Source organism: Coffea arabica, chromosome 2e (genome assembly GCF_036785885.1).
Source record: "Coffea arabica cultivar ET-39 chromosome 2e, Coffea Arabica ET-39 HiFi, whole genome shotgun sequence".
In the NCBI taxonomy this organism is placed as follows: Eukaryota; Viridiplantae; Streptophyta; class Magnoliopsida; order Gentianales; family Rubiaceae; genus Coffea; species Coffea arabica.
Window position 1 is genome coordinate 21,552,113 of NC_092313.1, and position 25,243 is coordinate 21,577,355.

General features: G+C 37.1%; 3 protein-coding genes across 8 annotated transcripts; 2 read left to right on the forward strand and 1 right to left on the reverse strand.

Annotated features, from left to right (window-relative positions):
• Positions 1 to 2,526: 2,526 nt before the first annotated feature.
• LOC140036884 (pentatricopeptide repeat-containing protein At1g14470-like) lies at positions 2,527 to 5,321 on the forward strand. The gene has a single exon (XM_072079929.1). The coding sequence runs from the start codon at positions 2,653 to 2,655 to the stop codon at positions 4,930 to 4,932; it is 2,280 nt and encodes a 759-aa protein (XP_071936030.1). The 5' UTR covers positions 2,527 to 2,652; the 3' UTR covers positions 4,933 to 5,321.
• A 465-nt stretch (positions 5,322 to 5,786) lies between these two features.
• Positions 5,787 to 10,307, reverse strand: LOC140036885 (PHD finger protein ALFIN-LIKE 6-like). 5 transcript variants are annotated; one of them, XR_011840442.1, is made up of 6 exons: positions 9,819 to 10,306; positions 9,507 to 9,539; positions 8,439 to 8,667; positions 6,809 to 6,935; positions 6,379 to 6,705; positions 5,787 to 6,107 (listed from the first exon to the last, which is right to left on the reverse strand). XR_011840442.1 is itself a non-coding variant. In XM_072079931.1 (6 exons), exons 1-6 carry the CDS (start codon positions 9,913 to 9,915, stop codon positions 6,036 to 6,038), a joined length of 822 nt encoding a protein of 273 aa, XP_071936032.1. In that variant the 5' UTR covers positions 9,916 to 10,307; the 3' UTR covers positions 5,787 to 6,035. The 5 variants fall into 5 exon arrangements, 3 of the variants coding, with proteins under 3 accessions (XP_071936032.1, XP_071936031.1, XP_071936033.1); XR_011840441.1 differs by having other exon boundaries at positions 6,379 to 6,708; XM_072079931.1 differs by having other exon boundaries at positions 6,442 to 6,705; positions 9,819 to 10,307.
• A 665-nt stretch (positions 10,308 to 10,972) lies between these two features.
• On the forward strand, positions 10,973 to 19,054 carry LOC113731976 (uncharacterized). 2 transcript variants are annotated; one of them, XM_072079934.1, is made up of 10 exons: positions 10,973 to 11,166; positions 11,297 to 11,580; positions 11,812 to 12,166; positions 12,287 to 12,511; positions 13,437 to 13,696; positions 14,659 to 14,795; positions 15,322 to 15,447; positions 16,708 to 16,893; positions 18,223 to 18,360; positions 18,438 to 19,054. In XM_072079934.1, the coding sequence occupies exons 2-10, from the start codon at positions 11,397 to 11,399 to the stop codon at positions 18,783 to 18,785; spliced, it is 1,959 nt and encodes a 652-aa protein (XP_071936035.1). In that variant the 5' UTR covers positions 10,973 to 11,166; positions 11,297 to 11,396; the 3' UTR covers positions 18,786 to 19,054. The 2 variants fall into 2 exon arrangements, with proteins under 2 accessions (XP_071936035.1, XP_027113344.1); XM_027257543.2 differs by having other exon boundaries at positions 10,974 to 11,166; positions 14,572 to 14,795.
• Positions 19,055 to 25,243: the final 6,189 nt, after the last annotated feature.

The following is a 25,243-nucleotide window of genomic DNA, read 5'->3' on the forward strand; positions in this document are numbered from 1 at the left end:
GGCGCAGCGAAGCCCCCGGTGGGGGTTCGGGGGCAACGCCCCCGAAGCTTATGATCTATAGTTAGTTGGGCTAGCTTTCGGTCAAGTATAGGCCCAAGGGGCTGGCCGAACTTTCCTTGTTATTTTTCCATTTTATTAGGTCTTAGTCACGGCTATTAATAGCCTCAAGCCGCATGTTACATTCAGTTTTTGAGAGTATTGAATAAAATTTCCAGAATTTCGTCCATTTCTTGTGGCAAATTCCCTTAGCTTGTAAAAGCTAAGTTGAACATCCTAGAGTTGATCCTAAGCTGTTCTTGACTTATCAATCAAGCACACATACTTGATTGTGGCGTCCTCTACCGTTAAATCTGTTCTTGAGTGGTCCAAGTTCGGGTTCAACTCCGTAAAATCTTCATCGTGTTCCTCTAGATCCGAAGTAGCTTCCGCGTCTCGCATCACATTTGTTGTTGGGCTTTCGAGAAATGTACACGCAACCCATTGGTGAAATGGGCTTAGTGTTTTTATTTGGGTGACTCGCATTCAATACATATTTGAACTTATATAGTGTTATAAACAATTCATGATCCAATATATATATATATTTTTTGTGAGTTCAAACTTCAAACGGTGTTGATCGGTCAATATAAACAATTTACTACACTCATTTAGGGCTGCAAATGAAGCCGCTTGCGAGTCGATCGAGTCAAAACTCGATTAATATCGAACTCGGGTTCAAAAATGTTAAATTCGTTAGCTTACAAACTCGAGTATATATATATTATTTTTTATTTTAATAGTAATATTACATATAATTTTCTAATATTTTATTATCTATTAAGAAAAAATTATTATTTTATTTATTTTTAAAAAATAAAATAATTCTTTTTATTTTTTCGAGCTTGAGCTTTAAATTGGCAACTTGTCAAGTTCGAACTCGATAAAGCTAAATTTAGACTCGATTCGATTAGGTCAAAATTCGATTCGATTCGACTCGTTTGCAACCCTACACTCACTTGATCATCAAACCAAATAGCAAACTAAATATATTATACTTGAGAGCAGGAGGATTGATCATCAAACCAAATAGCAAACTAAATATATTATACTTGAGAGCAGGAGGATCAAAGATAGCCAAGGAAAGAAGCATGACGAAGTTTATCATTGAATCTGAATAAGAAGATACAGTGGATATGATGAATTCTGCTTGTCTAACCCAACTTAAACATGCCACTCGTAGATGTGCTGATCCACCGATGACTTAGTTTATTGAGGAAGTATTGATCTAATGACTAAGATTGAGACCGAAAAAAAAAGAGTTTAAATTCCTTGTCTTTTTCTTACTTCTTAAGCTTCATCCTTCTCTTATTGAAAAAAGATTAAAAAAAACCAACTACAATTTGATTGTTTGTAATCAGCCATTTGTTGGAAAATGTTTTATTCCCTTTCTATCAAAAGAATACACACACATGTATATATAAAAGCTTGAGCATCAAAGCTAAAAATAGGATCCGCTATCTTCTCTTACTGCTAGTGACAATTGCACCATGCAATATAAATATTGATACAACAAATATAAACATTGAAACAATAATTATAGATATTAAGATAATAATTAGGCCTGTCAATCGGGCCTAATGAGTCGGGCTTTGATAAGCTCAAGCTCAGCTCATTTAATTTGAAACATTTTCGGGTTTCGGGCTATGAGTTTCAGGTTCATAAATGTGAAACTCATATTCAACTCATATAATATTCGGGTTGTGAGCTTTCATTGGGTTTAGCCCAAGCTCACTTATTACTCCTTAATTTTCTTAATATAATTACTATAACTATTAGGTTGTAAAACTAATTTAACATTTACAAGACTATAATATGAAAACTAAACATGAACAAATAATAGTTTTTAAAAAGTATATAAACAAAAATTTTTCAACAATATTTATATTTAATTCGTTCAAAATGCATGAACAATAGTAATAAAACATGCGATTATAAGCCAATACATCTTTAAAAGTTGAAACTTTTTTTTATAATCTTGTGATTTAAATCCAAATATGCTTGATGATTTGTGTTTGTAGACCAAAAAGAAATCAACAAATATTATGCCAATACAAAAATTTATTCAACCAATAAGAAAAGTTAGAGATTTAGTTATGCATTACTAATATTGGTTCTCAAGAAAGCTCATGGAAGAGTCTTTAGATGTATTTTTGTGTTTTGTAATTTATATATATATTTAGTATTTAGTAATAATATATTTAGATATATAATTATACATAATATCAAAATATAAATATTAGATATATAGGTAATTAAAGGGTCGGGTCTATATCGGGTTTGAATCTAATAAGGCCCAAACTCGGCTCATATTTAATTCGGGCCTATTTTTTAGGCTCAAATTTAGACCAGCTCACTAAATGGTCAGGTTTATCGGGCCAACCCGAGCTCGGCCTCATTGATAGTCCTAATAATAACACTCAGAGAATCTAAAACCTAGAAATGTAGGAGATGAAGAAGGTATATTTTGTTATTCATGTACGCCAATGCATATATTTGCTCGTGAATTGGCATGGACCGTTCACATATATACTTCCACAGTAACAATTGACTCAAGACAATTGTTCGCTTGTCATGCGAATCAATTAGCAACGAAAATGCCTACATCAGTCACCCATGTCGCACTTCAACTTTATAGCAAAGCAAATAAGGAGCCAAAACCAACTAAAACAACTCCATGCACAACTCATTCAAAACTCCCTCCACAACCAGGACTTCTGGGTGGCACAACTCATTCATCTTTGCACGCGCCTTCATGCAGCGCCACGCTACACCACCCAGGTTTTTTATTTGGCCCCCCAACCTGATGTCTTTGTCTGTAGCAATATGCTCAAGTATCACTCCCAAATGGGTGCTACAAATGAGGTTTTTGCACTCTTTGATCAAATGCAGGAGGCCAATGTAAAGCCTGTGGCTTTTGTGTACCCATTATTGATCAAATCCTCTGGTAAAGCGGGGATTCAATTCCATGCCCATTTGTTGAAAAGGGGTCTTAATTATGATAAATATATTCAAAATGCAGTAATGGGATTTTATTGCAAATATGGGCCTATTGAGTCTGCTAGGGAACTGTTTGATATGATGCCTGAGCGAACTATTGCGGATTGGAATTCGATTATTTCAGGTTACTGGAATTGGGGGAATGAAGTGGAGGCGCAAAAGTTGTTTGATTTGATGCCGGAGAAAAATGTGATTACATGGACTGCAATGGTTTCTGGGTATGCAAAAGTAAACGATTTAGAGAGTGCAAGGAGGTATTTTGATAAAATGCCAGAGAAAAGCACTGTTTCGTGGAATGCAATGATTTCAGGTTATGCTCACAATGGGCTTGCCCAAGAAGCCATAGAGTTGTTTAATGAGATGATGAGTTTTGGACTCACACCAGATGAAACAACTTGCGTTGCTGTTGTTTCTTCGTGCTCAATGCTTGGTGATCCTGGTCTAGCTGAATCGCTTGTCAAGAGGATTGCTGAGAAGGGCACTTGTCCAAACCATTTTGTCAAGACTGCGCTTCTTGATATGTACGCCAAGTGTGGGAACCTTAATATGGCCAGGAAGATCTTTGATGGTTTGGGTGAATGCAGGAACTTGGTTACGTGGAATGCAATGATTGCTGCTTATACAAGGGTTGGTGATTTGGCTTCAGCTATGGGGCTCTTTCATCAAATGCCCAAAAAGAACGTTATCTCGTGGAACTCAATTATTGCTGGTTGTTCGCAGAATGGAGAGTCAGCAATGGCTATAGAGCTCTTCAAAGAGATGATAGCCAGTAAGGATTTAAAACCAGATGAAGTTACCATGGTGAGCGTAATCTCAGCTTGTGGCCATTTGGGGGCTCTGGAATTAGGCAACTGGGTGGCAAATTATCTAACTGAAAACCAGATAAGGTTGAGCATTTTGGGATGCAATTCTTTGATTTTCATGTACTCCAAATGTGGAAGCATGAGAAAGGCTAGGAAGATTTTTGAAGAAATGGAAAATAGAGATGTCATTTCCTACAACACTTTGACTACAGGCTTTGCAGCTTATGGCAGCGGTGCTGAAGCGCTTGAGCTGCTGTCAAAGATGAAACAAGAAAGTATGCAACCTGATCGGATAACTTATATTGGCATCCTAACTGCCTGCAGTCATTCAGGATTGCTGGAAGAAGGGAAGGCTGTTTTCAAGTCAATTAAAGATCCAGATATTGATCACTATGCATGCATGGTTGATTTGTATAGTCGAGTGGGCAAACTTGATGAAGCAAAAAGATTGATAGATAACATGCCAATGCATCCCCATGCAGGAATCTATGGGTCTCTCCTCAATGCTAGCCGAGTTCATAAAAGAATTGATCTTGGAGAGTTTACTGCAAATAAACTCTTTGAGCTTGAGCCAGAGAATTCAGGAAACTATGTTCTGCTTTCAAACATATATGCAAGTGCAGGTCGGTGGGAAGATGCAGACAGAATCAGAGGGTTGATGAAGGCAGGAGGAGTGGCGAAAGCAACTGGTTGGAGTTGGGTTGAACATGGAGGCAAGATACACAGATTTGTAGTCGGTGACCACTCGCACAAGCTTTCAGATGACATATACAGAGTACTGGGAGAAATGAAAAAGAAAATGATGGTTGCTGGCTACATGGCTGATAAAAGCTGTGTTTTAAGAGATGTAGAGGAGGAAGAGAAAGAAGAGATGGTGGGGACGCATAGTGAAAAGTTGGCAGTTGCTTTTGCTCTTCTTATTAGTGAACCTGGAGCAGTCATTCGGGTGGTGAAGAACCTTAGGGTTTGTCGGGATTGCCATATGGCTATCAAGATAATCTCGCACTTGGAAAAGAGGGAAATAATTGTAAGAGATAATAACAGATTCCACTGTTTCAGAGATGGGTTGTGTTCCTGCAATGACTACTGGTAGTCTTGCGTGAATGGAACACCCCTGTGTGTCGTAGCACTCATTAGTTATTGTGCTTAAAGGCCAGTGGCTGCAATTTTTGTAGCAGTAATTTCTGCAGTTTAAAGAGGTATGGAAGAAAGAAACATTATGTTGAAGTCTGTTAATCATGCAGAGTGGCAGAGTGGTAACTGTTTTAATCATGCATAAACAAAATTTCGACATTTCTTTCTTCTTAAACTAGGTTAAATGACGTTTGGAAGCATTAGTATGAGGATTGTTTACTCCCCCTTTGACTCGTGCGGGTTGAGCTATATCGAAACCTCTAGGGCCAGGCAGGGGTCGAATATTAGCTTGACATTACTGCAACGAAATTTCAAGAACATTAGTGCATGGCTTGACTACTTACACTCCCTCTTTGACTTGCGCGGATTCTATTCAAAACTCTAGCTTGGGCCACAAAACCTGCTTGCTGTTGCAGTGAAATTTTCTTGATTTGACTTTCAAGCTTTCCCTTTTACGCTTGTAGAAAGCTCTAGTGCATGGTTAGAGCGATGGCTTGCTGCAGGGTCTGCCCCCATTTGCATGGCTTGCCACCGGTTATGGTACAATATTCATTGTTCATAAGCAAACCTAAAATCCAATTGAACGTCCCATCTCGAGTTCATAACCACCCTTCATCATGATACTGCGTCCTTTTAAACTAAACCTTATCATAACTACCTCTCATATCATGATACAACGTTCCACCTTCCATATAAACGCTGAATTTAAAGTCCATTCTCGTATGTCTGCTCGGGCTTTTGATGCCCTCCGCTCAGTCAACAAGAACTAAGCAACAAGAGCTAAAGCCAAGGATTCACATGCACTCCTCACCATAAGCTACAAACATAAAGCATTGGTATTGACTGTTCACATAGTAAGCATCTAAATAACAGCCCATCAACTTTGAAGTGACCAGCTATTTCATTTCTTCTATTACATTGCACCAATTTAGCTCAGCTGGCTATCATAAAACAAAAATGTCAACAACCACTTCTCTTAGAAAGAGAAAGCACCTGTAGAAACATCATGCTCTCAAATATTTCTTGGAAGCTTCTTCAGTTCTCTCCTAATCAACAAAATTTTTAGGCCTTTTCCGGATGAAAGGCAGCATATCTAGCATACTCCAGCAATCCTGCAAGCAAATGCCTTCTTTTCTACATTGTGAAAGAGATGCGGTCAAAATGTTAATGTTGGTGTAAAATACTTGGTTTCCGGAGTCATACAGAACACAAGACACGCTAGATCCATGATGCCAGAAAATGCAATGTAAGATATAATTCCCCAAAAAAAAAAAAAAAAAAATAAACCAAAGCAAAGAACACAAATTTATAAAACTGAGATCCCGTCAGCAAGCATTCTAATTCATTGATTTAACATGCGCCACAAACTTTATGTCACCTTGAAATTTAAACTACAGTTCTAAACCTTTTTAAGTCTCCATTGGAGTGCTTGGTCTTTCAACTTCAAAGCCATAGTTCAAACTCTCACCCTCTTGCTACTGCAACCAGGGCACTTGTACTGCTTGATATGCTCAGCTTTTGCGGGTGTAATCTTCACACATTTGCCATGGAACCATCTCTCACATATATCACAGCAAATCCAGAACTCATCATTTGCATAATTATCCCCACAAGCTCCACAAAGTGTTGCTCCCTGTTCTTCTTCTTCTTCTTCTTGTTCCTCCTCCCCACTCTCTTCCTCTTCCTTTGATGACAACTTTGCTCCTCTGGGCTGAGACTCAGACTGCCTCGGCTGCTAAAAAAGAAAACACAAGTGGTAGATATTGAAAACTTGAAAAAAAAAAAGAAGACCACTGAGCAGGATAATAAATTACTCAAAAAAAATCTTTGCCTACCATCTTCACACTTGGTTTAAGTTTGCTGCTATTATTGTATGGAGTAGCCTCCTTTGCCTGCTTAACACTCCCAGTAACAACCTCAAACACGGTAGGTAGATCATTTATCATCTGAAAAAGCCGTTTCCTGTCAATATCAATATAAATGCTGAGTAAGAATTTAATTGAGTTGAAATACTAATCCTCAAAAAGTTTCATATAAGGCCATAATAAAGCAATCTCATAGTTCATTGCAAAATGAGCGCAAAAGTTTCATCATATAAAAAAAAGAATAATATAAATGCATCTACCACATGCCACCATGTCTTCAATCTACATTGATTTCATCTAAACTTACAGATTTTACTTTTGTTGCTGAAAAAAAGGAACAGAACTCTCGTTGACGAATCATTTGGAAGTTACAAGCAGAGTCCATAAAAACAATTGTCCAAAAGACTCTATCTACATCTCTAGAAATTAAGTTATAATACCATATGCTAGTCTGAAGAACCAAAATTAAAAGAAATGTCATATTTTTTTGAAAATTATATGTGTTAAACTTAACTAACTTCACATTGCAGGAAATATAAAATGCAAATGGCAAATACAAAGCAAAAGATCATCCATTATTGCAGAATGTTCAATGCCACATCAAAGGCAGAGCCCATGTAGAAAATCCAATAAAGTAAGCAGTTTCCATAGCTCCAGGTGATCCCTTGAGAACCAGAAAGAATGAAATGAAATCAGACTTCCATATGCAGAATGTCCACTCCATAGCCACAATGTAGGAAAAATAACTCCCACTGGTGAAATCTAGGAAACTTTTTGCAATTCCAAGTCCCCCAAAGATACAAGTACCTGCCACACCTTGCTTATAGAAGCCAAAAAGTTTTTAAGTCTATTGGGATGAAGTCAACAAAAAATACAGACAGTTGGACCCAAACAAGTCACTTTTTGGCATGGCAGAACAGGCAATTTCAGCCACAAGCTTTTGAATGACAAAGTTGATAAGGTGTCTTGAACTTGCTACTCTTCTAAGCTGCTGATAAAACCAATGTATGACTTACAATATAATTTTAAGGAAATGACATGATAAGAATTTCATTCGAAAATAATGGATAGGAGAGAGAAACATCAAGAATACGAAAGGCAATGCCCTTCAGAAAGGATTCTTTCTTTGTCATGTCAATGATTTGGAGGAAAAATCAATAACATTGAAAGGCAATGGTCTAAGAAAATGATGCCATCATTGGTAGGAAAGCAGATTCTGAAACATACGCAAATAAAATCTAAATCATACTAAAAAATGAGGACATCGAGAGAGAGAGAGAGAGAGAGAGAGAGAGGACACCTTGAATCTAGTTTGGATCTAGTTCAAGGCAACACGAAGTGACCAACAATGACAAAAGCCAAAACCACAAACTATATTGCCATATCCTAGCTTTTATAGAATTAATGAAATTATAACTTGAGAACATAAGCTGTTGGATGCAGGTTCTGAAGTACGAGTAACATAGCTTTCCATAAACAACTCAAACAAATGGTGTAGTCATCCACCCACAACAAATTACATATATATAAAGTTGCACAATATAAATCAACTCTATAAAGTAAATAACATGCAGAAACTGATTAACAGAACAGATTTTACCTTTCACTCTTACCAAACCCAAAGCGAGCACCAAAGTAAAAAGCCACAGAAAGCAACCATGAATCACTGTGTACTGCAACAAGTGATAACCAGTCCTTCTCTTGCATCCCATCCCTTGCAAAGTTTATACCCAGTGCAGGCTCAGGAAGTTCCGGAGGCACTTCCTCAACAGGCAGGTTGACTTCCCACGTCTCATTTGGCATTCCATACAAGCACAAGTTCTCCTTTTCTGAATTCAAAAGTCAACCGATTGAATCAACTTTGTACCAAGGATCCTCTTCTAAATTTAACAACTAAGGATCATTCAGAAAAATCAGACACTCCCATAAGCACGGACTTTCAGATAATGTTACATCAAGCACTAGGGTTTTAAATCATTCAAGATGTTCTCCCAAATAAGGTTTATTGATCAAAAGATGACAAGAACAACTGGGATGAGAAGAACAAGAAATGCTCAACCAGTTTGAGCTCAAAAAGATACTAAGGTCAAATGATTTTCGAAAGGTTATGTAGGAGAAGATTCCGTCAAATGCGATAACCAATATACCAGTTGCAAGAGTTTGACATCAACAAAATCAGACTACATGGGCTGCAATTGATCGAGGAAGCAAGGGCAGTAAAAAGAACTACATAAAGACGAGTTCTTCCCGAGGAACAACAACTAATAATGACTAAAAACAGTTCAACAACTTATAAGATGTAAAGCTATTCACAGAATAATCAGCTGAATCTACATGACGGCACTACAGCTACTAAAAGCTCAAAATAAGGACAAAACAACCGATAGTCATACTCCAAAAGTCAACCTTCAACATGAGCTCTACGTAATAGCCACCGAAACTGTCCTTCCAAGGAGCAATTAAGAGGTCCACCAAAAATGTGCATAAAAAATAAAAGAAGAAAAATCAGAAACTTAAATCCCCTTCCCCAGCCCCAACAACGCAAAAAAAAAAAAAAAAACTTTATATATGTATTTAACTTTAGAAACACTACTAGACATGAGTTGGTCCAAAAACACGAATTTAAAGGGCTTGGAAAGCTCCAGAAGATGAAAAATTGTTAACTTACCCGGATCACACTTCTCGTAGAATTTCTCAACATCTGCCAAAAAGAAAACATATTGATAAGCATATGAAAACACGTAAATACGCATACTGCAAGATTATAAGCAAAAGTTCTGTGTCTGCATGTCAAATTTATGCATAAACATAAAAAAGTTCATGCTTTACGAAGCAAAATTGGACACAACACACCGCTATTTTAAAAAAAATCCCAAATACTACAAAGCACAAATTGTTAATAGAAAAAAGAAAAGAAAAATAGAGAGAGGGAAAAAAAAGTGGAGAAAAAGAAAGAAGAAGGAAGAGAAGCGGAGCGGACCAGTAGTGAGGGCTTTGATTAATCCACCTCTACGACCTTTGAAATCGTTGAACACTTCTTCTACAGTTCTCGGTATCGGATGCGGAATACTCTCCATTACCACTTACCACCTTCTTCTTCACTTTCGCCTCAATTCAATTCTCCACTTATTCTCTGCCGATAAATTATGCAAAATCCCCCCGAAAATCGAGTCAAAACAGAACCGTAATTTCTGAAATTAGGGTTTTTCTAGGAGCTAGGGTTTCTTCTTCATTGTTCCCAATTTCAAATTACAGTAATACATAACAATTGATTTACTAATGTTTTTACTCGAGGAAGAAATATTCCAGCCAAAATAAATAATACAAATATAGCTGTATTATTCTTGTATATATAATATGGAGAGAGAGAGAGAGAGAGAAAGAGGAGAGAAGAGAGAGGAGGACTGCGAGGAAACAGCGCGAAGAAGGAGCGTGGGAACGACAACATGTGTGAACAAATGACTACTAAAATAGGAGAAAGAGAAAAACAAAAAGGGTTTTAAGCGAAATTTTTTTGTTGAGCAAATTATTTAGAGAACCACTAAATTTTTTGATATTTGAGTTTTGGCCACTCAATTATTAGAGGGTTATAATTCATTGATCTATCAAATATATAAATTTTGGATCATTTCGTCTGGTTCCACTGTTAACTCTGACAGATCTAATATCTCGTAAAATCACGCCTGGATGTGTCAAATTTAATGATGGAATCAAATAGAACGATCCAAACTTTACATATTTAATGATTCAATAAATAAAAACATTCTATTAATAATAAAATGGTCAAATCTTTACTATTTAAAAAGTTGAGTGGTTATGTGAGTAATTTGTCACTCTTTTTTATGTTGCTACTATTTTCCAAGGGTCACCATTTTTTGTCTTTTCTCAAAATTGTACACTCACATTGAAAAACACTGTCACAAGTACAGTAGTACGTCCAACGTAGAAGTGTAGATAGACAAGAAATGTACGTGGCGCGTTCTGATTGGACCCCTGGTGGAGTTCGATAATTGAAATGGTAATTTCTTTTTCTTTTTCTTTTTTTTTTTAAAAAAAAGGTTTTCATTTTCTTTTTTCTTTTATCATGTTTACTGACATTGGAAATTGGTTCCCTGAATATTTTACTAATTTTACTACAAATTTTGCTTTTTGGGTTTCTTTCAAGCTATTCCCGCACTCTTCGCTTTCTATTTTTGGTCATCTCCTCCTGCTCCACAATGCCCCCCGGACTTTACCCCAGTTGGTATTCAACTGGCCCATTTCCATTTCAATCTCTGATCAGTGGTTAAATACTTCAATCTCCAAGAAAACTTCCTCTCCTCTGTTAGGTAATATTCTTGAAAACTCTGTCAGACATTTATGCAAACATGTGTATGCACATGCTTTTTCTTTCACTTCTTCTAGTCACTAATTCAACGTTTTGGTGAACAAAATTTCATCTTTTTTGCTGTTTTGCAGTTTGGAAAAAGTAGTTGACCCTACCCGCCGAGGAGAGGAAGAGCCCTTATGTGTAAATACCAATTAGTTTTGTAGATAGCGGTAAAGTTTCAATCTTGGAATGTTGCCCTCATGGGTTCGAGCTCTTTCATCCAGAAAGAGTCGGTGTGGCATTGGAATCATCTCAGCAAGTAACACTTTACAGAACAATATTGGCAACCAACTGACTGAGTTCTTCGAAAACAAAGAAAGAAACCACTTTCAAGCCAATTCAAGCTCCTCCAGTCAAGTCTCACAACAACAGGGTTAGTTGTATAATTAGAAGATGCACCATTGTCTGCTATTTTTCTCCTGTTGTTTTGCAAAAGGCTTTATCTTTAAAAGTTATGTTTATTGTGGCAGCTGCTGCTTGATTGAAGTGCTATGTTGTACTTAGATATATTGCATAAGCACATCAACTCTGCAACGCATTCCTGTTGAGATTGTATTAAAAAGACTTAATTTTGTTTTCTTTTGATTACTGTTTTGGTTGTTAGGATCATTATTGCTGCCTTGTCGTGCAAAAAGCGGTGGAGGAATAGGATGGCGGGCGACAAAATACTGCAATTTTGTATCATTGTCTCAACCCTCGGTACATCTAGATGTGCGAAAATTCTGTACTGCTCTGGTACAAAAAATGCCAGAGGAAGATATTTCTGGATTGGCTGATGATACTAACAGTGATGTGGAGAAGTTTGATGTGGATGCTGATGTTATTAGTGGTCCCAAAGAGCCAAAGTTTGAGCCTAAGGCAGGGGTGCCCATTGATTTTACTAAGATTGAGATTAATAAACTTCCTACTGTTATCATCATGGGACGTCCTAATGTTGGGAAGTCTGCACTGTTTAATCGGTTAGTTATGCTTGACCATATGATGCATGCTCCCAAAATGTTATTTTTCTTAAGTTTTTTCCAAATTGTTTTGCTATCCTTGAGAAATAAACTTTCAATATATTGCTTGTGCTATTATAGTTTGATACGAAGGAGGGAAGCTCTTGTATATAATACTCCAACTGACCATGTTACGCGGGACATTCGAGAAGGGGTTGCAAAATTAGGTGATTTGCGGTTTAGAGTTTTGGATTCAGCTGGTCTAGAGGCTGAGGCTTCCTCGGGTTCTGTCCTTTCCAGAACTGCAGGAATGACTAGAAATGTGCTGGGACGGTCTCAACTTGTGCTCTTCTTAATAGATGGGAGGTTAGTACTGTTAATAAGGTTTTGCATTTGTATACACAATATTGTGCTTAAAATGTTGTGCTTCTGTTGTACATGAATGCTGTCTCAGCCAACTATAATTCCATTAAACATATAAAGGGACATGTATTGGGCAATCGTCAGATCATGCAAAGCATTTGCAACAAAAATATCTAATTTCCTGGTTTTGACTTGAGTTCTATGAACCTTTTATGTATGGGCTAGTATCAAGTAGTCGTCAACTGTATACGCACCCAATATAAGTTCCAATGCAGAGCTCAATACAAGCAATTTAAAATACTTAAGCCTGCATGGTTTTTTTTTTTTTTTTTTATGTTGGCTGCTGTGAAGATAATGATGATAGAGATATGTCGTGAGGTTTTTGAGAAATCACATGTTCATGTTTTCCAATTGGGACGGTTTGTTTAGGTCAATAGTGCTGTTAAGTTGTTTGATAAACAATTGTCTTGGAAAAAGAATGGGGACAGCGATGCCAAAAGCTACCATGCAAGTTTCAGTGCCTGTTTCCTGGTATTAGGCTGAACAAATATTTACAACAAATGTAATCCATAGAGGTGAGAAAGCAATTCAACCTAGATGAAAATATATAGTTGAAGAATAGATGGAAATATATGATTATTATTGTTATGTAATTCAAAACAGAAAATATGAATGCTGAGAAGCTGGATGTACATATGGGGTAAATGTTTAGATTCAAAAAGTACGTCTTCTATGAACTTGTACACATCTTAAGCAGCTTTTGTATCTGGAAGGAAACAGTTGCTGTTGTACTTAACTAGATTTTACATTGATGTGATGTTGCGTTGATGCTCAACTCAGATCAAATTAGCTTTATTATCATGTTGTGTATAGTGTTCAATACTTTAGTATCTGACATAATTCTCAATATTGATTATGTTCTCATCAGAGAAGGATTACAGGACATGGATTTGGATGTCGGAAGGTGGTTGAGGAAGAATGCACCTGGAATCAAGACTCTTGTGGTAATAAACAAAGCTGAAAAGCTTGATGCATTCTCTGGTTCTCTTGCTGCTTCTGTTGGTGAAGCTTATTCATTAGGATTTGGGGATCCTGTTGCATTGTCTGCCGAAACTGGATTTGGTATGTCAGAGCTTCATGAAGCTCTTAAGCCATTGCTTGAGGACTATATGTTACAAGTCTTAACTGGTAAGACGTCAGTTGCTTGTATTGTTTGACCATGATTTTCATCTTCCGTTTGTGTCCTGAAGTATTGTTTTTGCGTGGTGCTTTTTTTTTTTTTTTGGGCGCCACCAGTATATGCTGCAATTGGTTCATAATGGGGGATTTTAATGGCATTTGTATGATGCCTCTAGGCTGTGAATGTGACAATGATGAGTCTTTTGAGGTTAATACTCACATCCTGCTGAGATTTGCATTTTCATGTTTGTTTCTGGGGTAAGATTTCAGAGAAGCTCTCTAAATTCTCTTCTCACAATATTATTAGTTTAGTTGTTGTTTCTATCTGGCTGCTTATGTGTCTAGTTGTATGAAGCAAATAATGCTACTGAGGACGCAGCACCTTGGACAGTATGATCCCTAACCTGTAAGGTTATTGAGGTAGTAGGCCATTAAGGCTCATTTAATTATGTCAGTATAGATTATCCTGGAATGACTCATCTATTGATTCCTTATTGGATTTAAGCAGTTGTCTCATATTTGGTTGGTATATCCTAAAAAACGTCCAATCTTATGATTTAGATTATGAATTTTAGTTATTAAAGTAGGTTTGAAGAAGTCTGAAAAAGTCATCTTGTTTTGTGATCCCCATAGGCTTTCATCGAAGAATAGATAATCCCACCCTTTCTCTCAGGGTTATTTATCCCACGTTTGTAGGATGTTTGATTTATTTTCTGAAAATCAACTAAACAAGGGAGGACACAGGATTAGTGCTGCTTGGGTCATGCCATCAGACTGAAGGAATGGCTATTCACTTCTTCTTGTAATATCTGCACATGCTTTCTTTCATAAATAACCACAAGAATACCTGTTTATGGACTGCGATTTCTACTTTCCAATTTTAGATGATAATATTGAGGAGAACAGCTCCAAAGAAGATGAACAGTTGAACGATGAGGATGCTAAGTCGCCACTGCAATTGGCAATTGTAGGGCGACCGAATGTTGGAAAGTCAACATTGCTCAATGCAATATTGCAAGAAGATCGTGTTTTGGTGGGGCCAGAGGCTGGTTTAACTAGGGACTCTATTCGCGTCAAATTTGAGTATGAAGGAAGAACGGTCTACCTAGTGAGTAGCACTGTTACATCTTGTTTTGTCTGTGTGTGAGTGTGTGCGTGTGCGTGACATATCCCTGTGCTGCAAAGAGCTACCTTATTTTTGCAGCTTGGAGCTCTGCTGTTTCAATTACTTCTGAAGCATTCTTTTGTTCTGTTATAGTATTTTTCATTTATCATTTACAGAGATGGAACCGAGGCAAACTGGGAAGTTTTTCCTTCTTACATTTTAAACACCAGATTAAGTTATTGGGGAACTCATCCCTTTAAAAATTCGTTTCCTTTAGGATTGTATTTTTTTCTGAATAATTAGATTCTGATATGTGTCATTGGCCTACATATATTCCTCATATCTGCATGTTATCTTCTCACTTTTTGAGTCTTTTGGTCTTGATTTTTTATATTGAATCCTGCTGATAAAAGAAGTGCGACTTTTTTTCAATTCCTTGTATATACCTATTGGTTATTTTTTGCATACTAAGAAAATTTTCTTTATTGGGTTGTATTTTATTTGTTGCTTATTAGTTTCTCTTCTTCAGGTTGACACAGCAGGTTGGCTGGAAAGGACAAACCAGGAGAAAGGACCAGCAAAGTTGAGCATTGTGCAATCCAGGAAAAACCTCATGAGAGCCCATGTTGTAGCTTTGGTTCTTGATGCAGAAGAGGTTTGACTGAGACTATAATGTTCTCTCTGTTTCACTACGCCGTTTTTTTTTTATTTCCTGAAAATCATGCTATACTGAAAGGTATAGGTAAGGTTGCAACTGTTGCTAATGGCTTGAATGATTTCCTAACCTTTAAACTTAACATGGCAAATCTCAAATTAAGCATACATTTTAGAGCATTAAAAGGGCCCTCTGTTTCAGAGAGGGTAAGTTGATAACTACTTCTGTATTAGTCAAAGAAGCTTCTCTCGTAGTTTGGCACGTTCAGGTATCCATAATCTTTAGGACTTAAGCTCCCCCTTTTTTAGCTTGTTTATACAGAGGAAAGTTTTATATGAAAATTTGATTGTGAAAGATGAGGATAAGGAACAGGAAAGACGTGCCATTTTGCGTGTGTAAACTTCATTAAACAGAAAGAAACTCATGGGTATTCGTTTAGGCTATGCATCTCTGTAGATGATGCAGGCATGCAGCAGACCTAGTAGGTGATTGCAGAGTATAGTCTGCAAGAGAAATTTTGTTACATGTTTCATACCAAAGGAAACAGGAGAAAATATGTAACTTCCCTGACTAACCTGTTTATTTTTCCCGCCATTCAGTTGGGGAATAGAGGGATAGAATACAGAAATGGTGAAAAAAGAGAGACTTGGAACACTAGGTATGAATTAGCAAACAAACAGAATGAGTGCAACCTTGTATGATGCTAGCCTTGAATGAACCATGAGTAAAAGTACAAAAATCAACAAAAGCGTGTCAAATTTGTGGAGGACAAAGTATGAATTATTTGGAAGGCCATGTCTACTACTAAAATGTGGTTCATGTTAAAAGAAGTCTGAAAGCCAGGGCTATTTTCTGTCTCTTTTGTCATTGGGAATATCCGAGCAATCTGCCCTTCGGCACCATTGTTGTTGTTTGTATTCTATTTCATTTTCAGAGGGTTGTTTAATTTCAGATCTATGCTTCTTGTTTTATCCCCCCTCTTTCCAGAGTGTCATAGCTGTATAGTCACCTAAAGAACTTTGGTTACTTCAGTTCTTTTTGGAACTTGAGTGATGCATTATTATTTCAAACTGGTCTGTTTTGCATCTAAAGCAACAGCTCTCTTAGTGTATGTCACTCACTGACATTTTCTATTAATTAATTATGGTCTTCACTGAACTAATAGCGACTTACTGTCAGGTAGTATATCAATTTGATTGCTGATTGATTTGTTGTGATGTAACTTATTGTTCTTACTTCATGTTGTTTCATGATGATTAGATTGGAAAAGCTAGACGGAGCTTGAAGCATGCTGAAGTAGTTATAGCAAGGCAAGCAGTGGAAGAAGGGAGAGGTTTGGTTGTTATAGTAAACAAGATGGATCTTTTAAGAGGTAGAGAAAATAAGAAGACATATGAGAGTGTAATCAATGCTGTGCCTGAAGAAATTCAGACAGTCATACCCCAGGTTTGTCAAGATAGAAATTTGTTAATTCGAGTTGATATTGCTCCATTGTGTTTGCCTTCACGTAACATTCTCATTAGTGTATAAAGAAGATCTTTATGCACAGTATCTTCTAGTCCTTATGCAGTCCTTTGAGATAAGGATGCAGTGTGTAATAAGTAGTTCTTTTTTTCTTTTCTTTAAGTGGATTGGCTATCCTGGTTTTACTGCATGTGTGGTGCAATAGAGGCGAGTAGGAATAAGAAAGCAGTAAACTTTCATATTGCAGCTTTGCAGTTTTTGTTGCATAACAGATCATCTCTTTGGATATTTAAGCTACTAGTCTCAGCACTTGGATGTCTCTTAAGGTAGTTCTTGGCTTGGTGTACAAATCACAGATAGGCATAGATTCAAGGTATTATTAGCTGGGGAAACTTGTTTCCAATAGAAGGATAGTGTTTGGGTTTTGGTGTAAAATAGATTCTAGGCGGATTTAATGGGAGTAGAAAATCATGTCGACTCTGCATCTAAAATTTAAAACCATTTCTTCACCTCTAACTTGGTTAAGTGAGAGAGTTCATTGTGTCATTATGGTTCAGAAGATGCAAGTCCTTAGATGAAGTACAAATGTACAGTTGAGTATCTCATTAGGGGCTTTTTTCCCCCCTTTCTGTGAGTAATTTGACCACTTTTTTTTATCATGTTGGCCACTGCTTTATGGAATTATAAGAGTTCATAAATGTGCTTTGAGATGAATGCTGAGGTTTTGGCTGGTGCTAGATGTAATCGATATAGCTGAAGCTCAAGTTCATGCTCCTAATCCTCCTATGTGCATTATGGCAGTTCTTTGTGCTGTCAACTGTTATTCTCAACTAGTTGCTTCTTAAGCGAAAATTGGTTGTCGATCTTCTTGGTGGGCAAGCTGATTTCCACTGCTGGACAATATCAACAAGTTGCCAGTACTACAATAATACTTCTCAGCATCTCAAAAGAGAATTTTTTTGGTAAATATAACCTCAATGTTGAGTTGGTGAGAGTTAGATGGCTCATCCAGACTGATTTGGTAATAGTTGGTATTGCTGTTAAGAATTAGACGACGTGTCCAAATTGGTAAAACGTCCCAACTGCAATTTCTTTTTAAGTGAAAATCAATCTGAACTGCAATGTCGCTCCTGGTTAATAATAATAAATTTATCAAATGTTATATCGTGTCGTAAACCCATTCACCTCTTGATCATTTGATTCCCAGGCCAGTGCTGTTTACATTACATCAACTTCCTTTTTCATGAGGCAAAAACATGTACATAATCTCACGGATGTCTTTTAATGAAGCATTTGTAAAATTTGTTTCAGGTGACAGGGATCCCTGTAGTATTCGTTTCAGCACTGGAGGGTAAGGGCAGAATTGCTGCGATGCGCCAGATAGTTGATACATATGAAAAGTGGCGTTCAAGGTTATCAACAGCTCGTCTTAACCGTTGGTTGCGTAAGGTACATTCCTTCAGTATATTCTTGCTCTTTGACAGTGTAAAATAGCGTTGAGCAAGCAATCTCGGTTGTGGTGGCAGGTTGTGAGCCGACATTCATGGAAGGATCAGGCTGCTCAACCCAAGATAAAGTATTTCACTCAGGTAAAGGGTAGACCTCCAACCTTCGTTGCATTCGTGAGCGGCAAGAATCGGCTCTCAGATACGGACATAAGGTTCCTGACAAAGTCATTGAAAGAAGATTTTGATCTGGGTGGGATTCCTGTACGAATACTGCAGCGGTGTCGTTTAAGAAATGCAGGAAGTAAGAAAGTCACTAGCAAGAACCAACAAACATCTGGAAGAACAAGGATGGCCTCGGACAAAAGGAATCTCCTTGAGAAAGAAGAGGACATCATCTCAGCAGAGCACGTTGCTAACGATGCATGACTGACCTTTCACGAGTTTGTATGCACAAAAATTGAGGGGAAGGTGTTGGGATGGAAGGAATCCCTGCTGCAATAATTTCTTCATGGCTTATTTTTTTTTTTGAGTTGGCTGGAGTGTCTGTCAAATTTAGAAATTGGCGCTGGCTGCTTTCTCCCTTGTCCTGTGCTGTTTCTTTGGATAAATGTAGCAGTACGTATATAAATTCTGAATGTACAAAAACCCCTTGAATGTAGTGAAGAAAGAGATAGATTGATCCATTTAAAATCCAATATGGGAAATTTTTTTTCTGCTTTCATGGCATAATTGGCTGTGCGGTTGTGAGGTTCATGCCCAGTCATTGTCACTCCGCTATAAGCCGCGGTGCCCGCTGGCCTTTAGACCTCTTCCGAAGATGAATTTGGAGAGTTGGATTGGACCTCTCCCAAGCAAGGTTGGACTTAGATCATGGTAAACGGAGATCCTGATTCATTCACCAACGCAACGCCAGTTGGTTTGACTGGCGCGGATTTCGGTTTCGCTTGTTGGAGCTGTTGGGTTCGAGTTTTGTGACCCATTATGGGGTTAAAACGGCTGGACTCTGGACTATACAGGGCCCAAAGTGGCTATTGGATGATGGGGTGATGGACCCATAAAAAAAAACGGGAAATCCTGGCTGGACTCTGCAGGTGTTGGACTTGTGCAGAAACGAGGAAAGGCTATGGATTGTGGGCTTCATAATAGACATTGGAGCAGCTGGAACTTCAAAGCCTCAAATCAAATGTTATTACACCAGGCAACTTCAATCCGGCCTATGGTTAATGGCACAGATCACATACAGTTAAAATATTTGTTTTTCTTTTTGGAAATTTAGTACTATTGCTTCTTTTTTTTTTTCTTTTTTTTTTTAGTACAACATTTTCACAATTGATTCTATACTAAACTATTGAGAAGGAGGGAGGGGGGATGGAAATGAATCTAACTAAACTATTATTGAGAACTCGAATGAAGCTAAACTACCTCTATGGAATAATATTCCAGGAAATCATGGACGGGGTTTCGAATCCCTCACCTGAACCAAAAGAGGGACTTTTTGTCCCTCCCTGGGGCCGACCGAGTAGTTGGTTAAAAATATTCGTTAGCTGATGCACAGCTCCAATTTAGCCCAGGGGTTTGTTGGATGTTACCTGCTAAATTAGAATCTTTGACCATTTTTGACCAAAAGAAGAAAGGAATCAGTACGAACAATCCAACAAATCAGGAACAAGATGAGAATTGTTTTATTCGTGGCCTATATTGGTGGACACGCTAGCTTCAAATGTACATATGCATAGGTAAAATATTAATACTACGTGATTAGATTTTCCCACCCATCGATCCTTGGATGAGCTGCGCATATGACCTCCAAAGTCCACGGGAACCTTTTTGGTAAAGATTGAAATGCATTTTGAAATTCCATGGGGAGGTTTTTGGTAAGATTGAAATGCATTTGATACTATGAGAAAAATTCCTTCTCCTGCTACAACAATAAATAAACATTAATCTCTAGCTAGCTATAGCTATGGCTGCTACATGCAAGAGGACCACCGATGATCAACCTCCGAAACATGCATCAAGTGACTTCTTAAAAAATTCAGACGGGTGCGTAGTGCACCTTCTGGTTCAGTGGTAGTTCAGTTCTCACCAGCCCCCTTAGATCCAATTGGATCTCTCACTTAGATTAGGATAGTGTAGGATACTATAGATAAAGTGACGATTAAAAAAAAAAAAGAAAAAGAAAGAAAGATGCATCAAGTTCTCATATAATTGTTGTTGTGGCTCAAGAATTCTCAAATGACTGCAAGTCTTATTAGTATTCACAAAGAGCACACTCAAAACCGCGTAGCATTTCTGACCAACTTGGAGCCTGAAGGAGGGAAAAGAAAACTGAAAAGCGACAACTGATCTAGCAGTATATAGCTAGAAGGCTTAGTTGTCAGAGCGGTGATGTAGAGATTGCAGTTGTACAAGTAGTAAGTAAACTAGTAATGCCAAGATTTTCACAAAAATGTTCGTATTCAGTTGCTATAATGGCGGCAGCGGTGGCGGACTTTCAATTCTCATTTCTCATTTCTCAATAGAGACCGAGGGTGCGGTCCACAGCATTCACTCCCCCGTACATTGACCCCTTTGAATATTTTGGGAATTTTCGTCATTTTCTTTCTTGGCTCCCTCAAGACCCCCACTTTTGGAATTTCTAAGTCAAGCCCAGGCTTGTATCACGGGGCATTTGGAGTTGATTTGGTATAACGGTCCTATATTTTTTTAGCAACTCCATTGTATGCTTCTGGGACTTTGTTCAGCTCAAATTCATCAATCCAAGATGGAAGAAAGTTGACATTGTACACTCTTTTTTTGTTGGATTTTTTGTTTGACCTTCCCAACCCTTCTCACCGTTCTTCCTATTTCCAGTCTAGTATTAAATACAAGATTCGAATTTTGAATCCGATAACGAAAAGAACTCTTGAGTCGTCCTCCCTGACCGCCACTGTTATGACTGATAAGCTTCTCCTTGCTTTCTGTCATCTTAATTATGACAACTGGTTTAAGAAATACTTGTACATTTTCATGTAGCTATCCAGTCAATTTTGCGTATGTTTTACTACATTCATCACAGTAACCTTTGCGTCGAACATGGTGATAGACGCCCCAGGGAGACAGTCATAGATCACCTACTACTTTTCTTTACAACGTAGTAATTGATTAGTTCAAAGATGGGATGGAGATTCTGAAGTACTTAGCCATGAAATTCATTTCTTCCTACGACATTTTTTTCCTGGCTTGCTAATCATGTCATACAATCTAATATGACCAATGTGGAAATTGCGAACTTATGTTTGGCGTGTACGTGTTGAAGAATAATTCAGATGTTTAGCTAGAACCTGATGAGATGAACTTACTGAACCCATGCTAATTCAAGAGTTCCAACCAAACCCCAAAAAAAAAAAAAAAAAACCAAAGATTTGATTTCTTTGTGAAGAATTGAAGTGTTGGTGTAAATGCAATAATTCGAAAAGTGATATAAGTACATTAAGAATGGGGAAAATGAGGCTCCCTCCATTATTGTTAACCGGTAAAGATTAACTTTGTCGAGCTACGGAAACCTAATGCCTTGTGATTAGTCAAAAGACTTGGCCATTAAGAACCACAGGAACTAAATTGCCATTTCTCGTCTTTATTATGGTGAGGCTTGACAAATTAAGTGGTGCAAATTCTCTAATTACTGCACCATCTCTCTCTCTCTCGACAATTCATTTTAGTCAGAAACCTCATATTCACCTGACTAATATCTTCTTCTGATCAGAAACCTCATAGTCACCTGACTAACATCTCATTTTTACTCATTTTATTACAATAATACTACAATTCATTTTAGTCATGAGCTCGATGGGATTCGCATTGAGATTGGACGTAATCTTCAATTCACTATTGGCATTTTTAATTCGGAATTATTTTTTTGTCGTTGGCATCAAAATAAGAGAGATATTAGAGCTTTTACGATGGCATAATTGGACATGTCTACTCTTTGACTACGGATAAGTGTTGTACAGAACAAGGGGAAAGGCATATGCCCGCGTACAAAATTCACTTCGTATAAGTTTAATTTCAGAAAATTAATATTGGAAAATGCAATAGCAAATTTGCTGGTGACTAATTACTCAATAGTGGGAACGTTAACTTCATGTGCGTGCAAATAAAAAGGATTCTGAATAAGGAACAAAAAGAAGAAAGAGTGGAAGTTAATCAAAGTTACCAATACCATGACTTAAAAATAGTATGTTTGTTATAACAAAACTTTGTTTACAAATGATGCTGGTTGTTAATAACTTCATAGTTCTTAGCTTTCTACTCCTGTACCCTTGTTCCTAGTTTCAAATACAACAGGAAAATAAGGATTTAAATTCTTGAACAAATTGAAGTTGTGCTATAGAAAACCAGTCCTCAAATTTTGCTTCATTGTACACTAAATAATGTACTCTAGCTTAAGAGGAGCATAGAACATTTTGTCAAAGTATCTCCACTCCATTAGCTAGCTAGCGCCCAACAAAAATGGTGTCATGTCTTCAAACCCGAATCTGTAAAATTGGCTCCTATATTTCATGTCACAACACCATATCAATTCTATGCTGTTTTGGTTACCAAATAAGTTTTAAAAAATTTTGTCCACATCATTATTCTATGTACAAAGCATTTTTTGGTTCATGTCTGCCTTTCTAGTTATTACTACTTCTTTAAACTTGTCATAGCTAGGTTCACTTATGATGCAAGTTACATGTCCTTTGAAGATATATATATGTGTGTATGTATATATATATATATATATATATACATACAGATTTCTTGAGCCACACAAGATTAACTGTTTGCATGCTCACATCATTAATCATCTTCTCTTTAGGTGTGACATGCATGTCAAAGTGCTGTTAATATCTACTCAATTTAAGTATATTTTTTGGAAATTGGATCTTAATATGTTGAGCCTTCTTGTGCTCATTCATTTTTATGATATCATGAAATCTTGCGGCCGGACAATATCTGCACAAGAAGTTAATACACCACTACAGGCTAATTTATCAAAGTTCTGTATCTTTCTTCTTCTTTTTTTTTTTTTCGGTTTTTGAAAATTAAGGTTAGTTTGGGTGTTACTGCATACTAAATTCCATAAAACTGAAATGGGACTTGTAGCCTATAATACTAAAGTTCATGAAAAGAAAACCCTCAATGTAACAAAGACTTGGAATTTTAGCTTGTTATTAACTCCTGTTCTGCTCTTAACATGCTGTAGAGCCACTGGAATCTTAGGATCAAATTAACATTGTTTTTTATTGTTGATTAAAACTGCTGAACATATGCTATGTCAATCTGTATATATATATAGATTTGTGTCATTGATGGTATATGTAGCACAAGAATGCTTTGGAATTGTAGCAAATTAATCTACAAGGCAGACTATTGCTCAAAAAAAAAAAAAAAAAAAAAAAAAGAGCCTAGAAGGCAGCCAGACTTTAATAGTATTAAGGATTCAAAGTGGCTGAGCTTGCCCTCATAAGAAAACGAGTATTGACTGAGGGTTGCTTTCTATAAATAGGCAAGTCTAATTCTTGTATGACATTTTGGATTCTTACCTCTTTTTTTTTTTGGTTGGATTTTTTTGTTCTTCATCCATGATTATAATGACATTCACCATCTTTACTAGTAAAACGAGCTTGTGATATAGTAAATCATAACAGACAACAGTTCAAAAAGTTACCATGTACTAAGAAGTACAAGTAACTTGCTCTTATTAGCGAAAACGAATTGTATAAAAGAAACTACGAGTAAGTTTAAACTTATATTTCTATAGAAAGTAATGATGTCTTGAGAGATACTACTACATACAAGAAAAGCCCCAAATTCCAAAAACCTTAGCAGCAAAAGGATTTCTTTCCCCCTGCAATGTACAATTTCTATAATGGCTATGGGATAAATATGTAGGCCAAAATTGCTTTGGGAGATGATGGACCTCTCTAGCATTCTTAGACCAAAACTAACAACGCACACGCACGCACGCATGCACGCACGCACGCCTGTCAACTATGAAAGTGCGGTACTGAGGATCAGATGATGACTGCCACAATCCATTTCACAGCTATATCTAATTAGTAAGGACATCTCAGCCTATCTAGACCAGATCCCAAGAAAGAATGTAGCCTGAAGGAGGAGAATTCTAGCCATGCAATTTAAAATGCCATAAAATCACAATTCAATTAGTTGGGCTGTACTAAAACTACTACAGTAGATTTATAAATTGTATTATCCTCTAATATCTTGAGACTGTACTGTTTTTATTAGTCAAATTATATTAACAAAAGCCTCTGTCAGTAATGGGTTAGTTACCTCGCTATGATCTTGACAACCTAATATCTGAACTGGACAAACGTTTCTGTCTTCATTCTAAATGGTGGTTTATGAAAAATGGGTGGCCCCAACCTTCTGCTGGATTTTCCATTAATCTATCTTTTGTCTATGCCTGCCTGGTCGTCTGCAACCATGCAAGTATACCATCATGATCTCATCATTCTCATTGTCACAAAAGAGAAAAATCTCATGTCCACCTTTTTGTTCTTTCCTTCTATTCAAGAATGGGAATTACAAAGATCGGAAAGGAGCTAGAATGAGGTCAGCGAGTGATGAAGCCGAACCCTCCTTTTGAGACAAAAGGAAAGAAACAATTTAAGAGTATAGATCATTTAGCTATACATATCTAGTTTTCCTAGTCCACCTTTATTTAACTTAAGAGATGCAGTTGAATAAATCCGATGAAGCTATACAAGAGACTAGAATAGGTTCCAATTTCATTCCAACTGAACCCTCAATCTCATGTTACCTTCTCAAACTTCTCTGGCCTGGAAAGCATATTACTGGAATCAAACAAGATATAGAAATATATAGAATCCCATGAA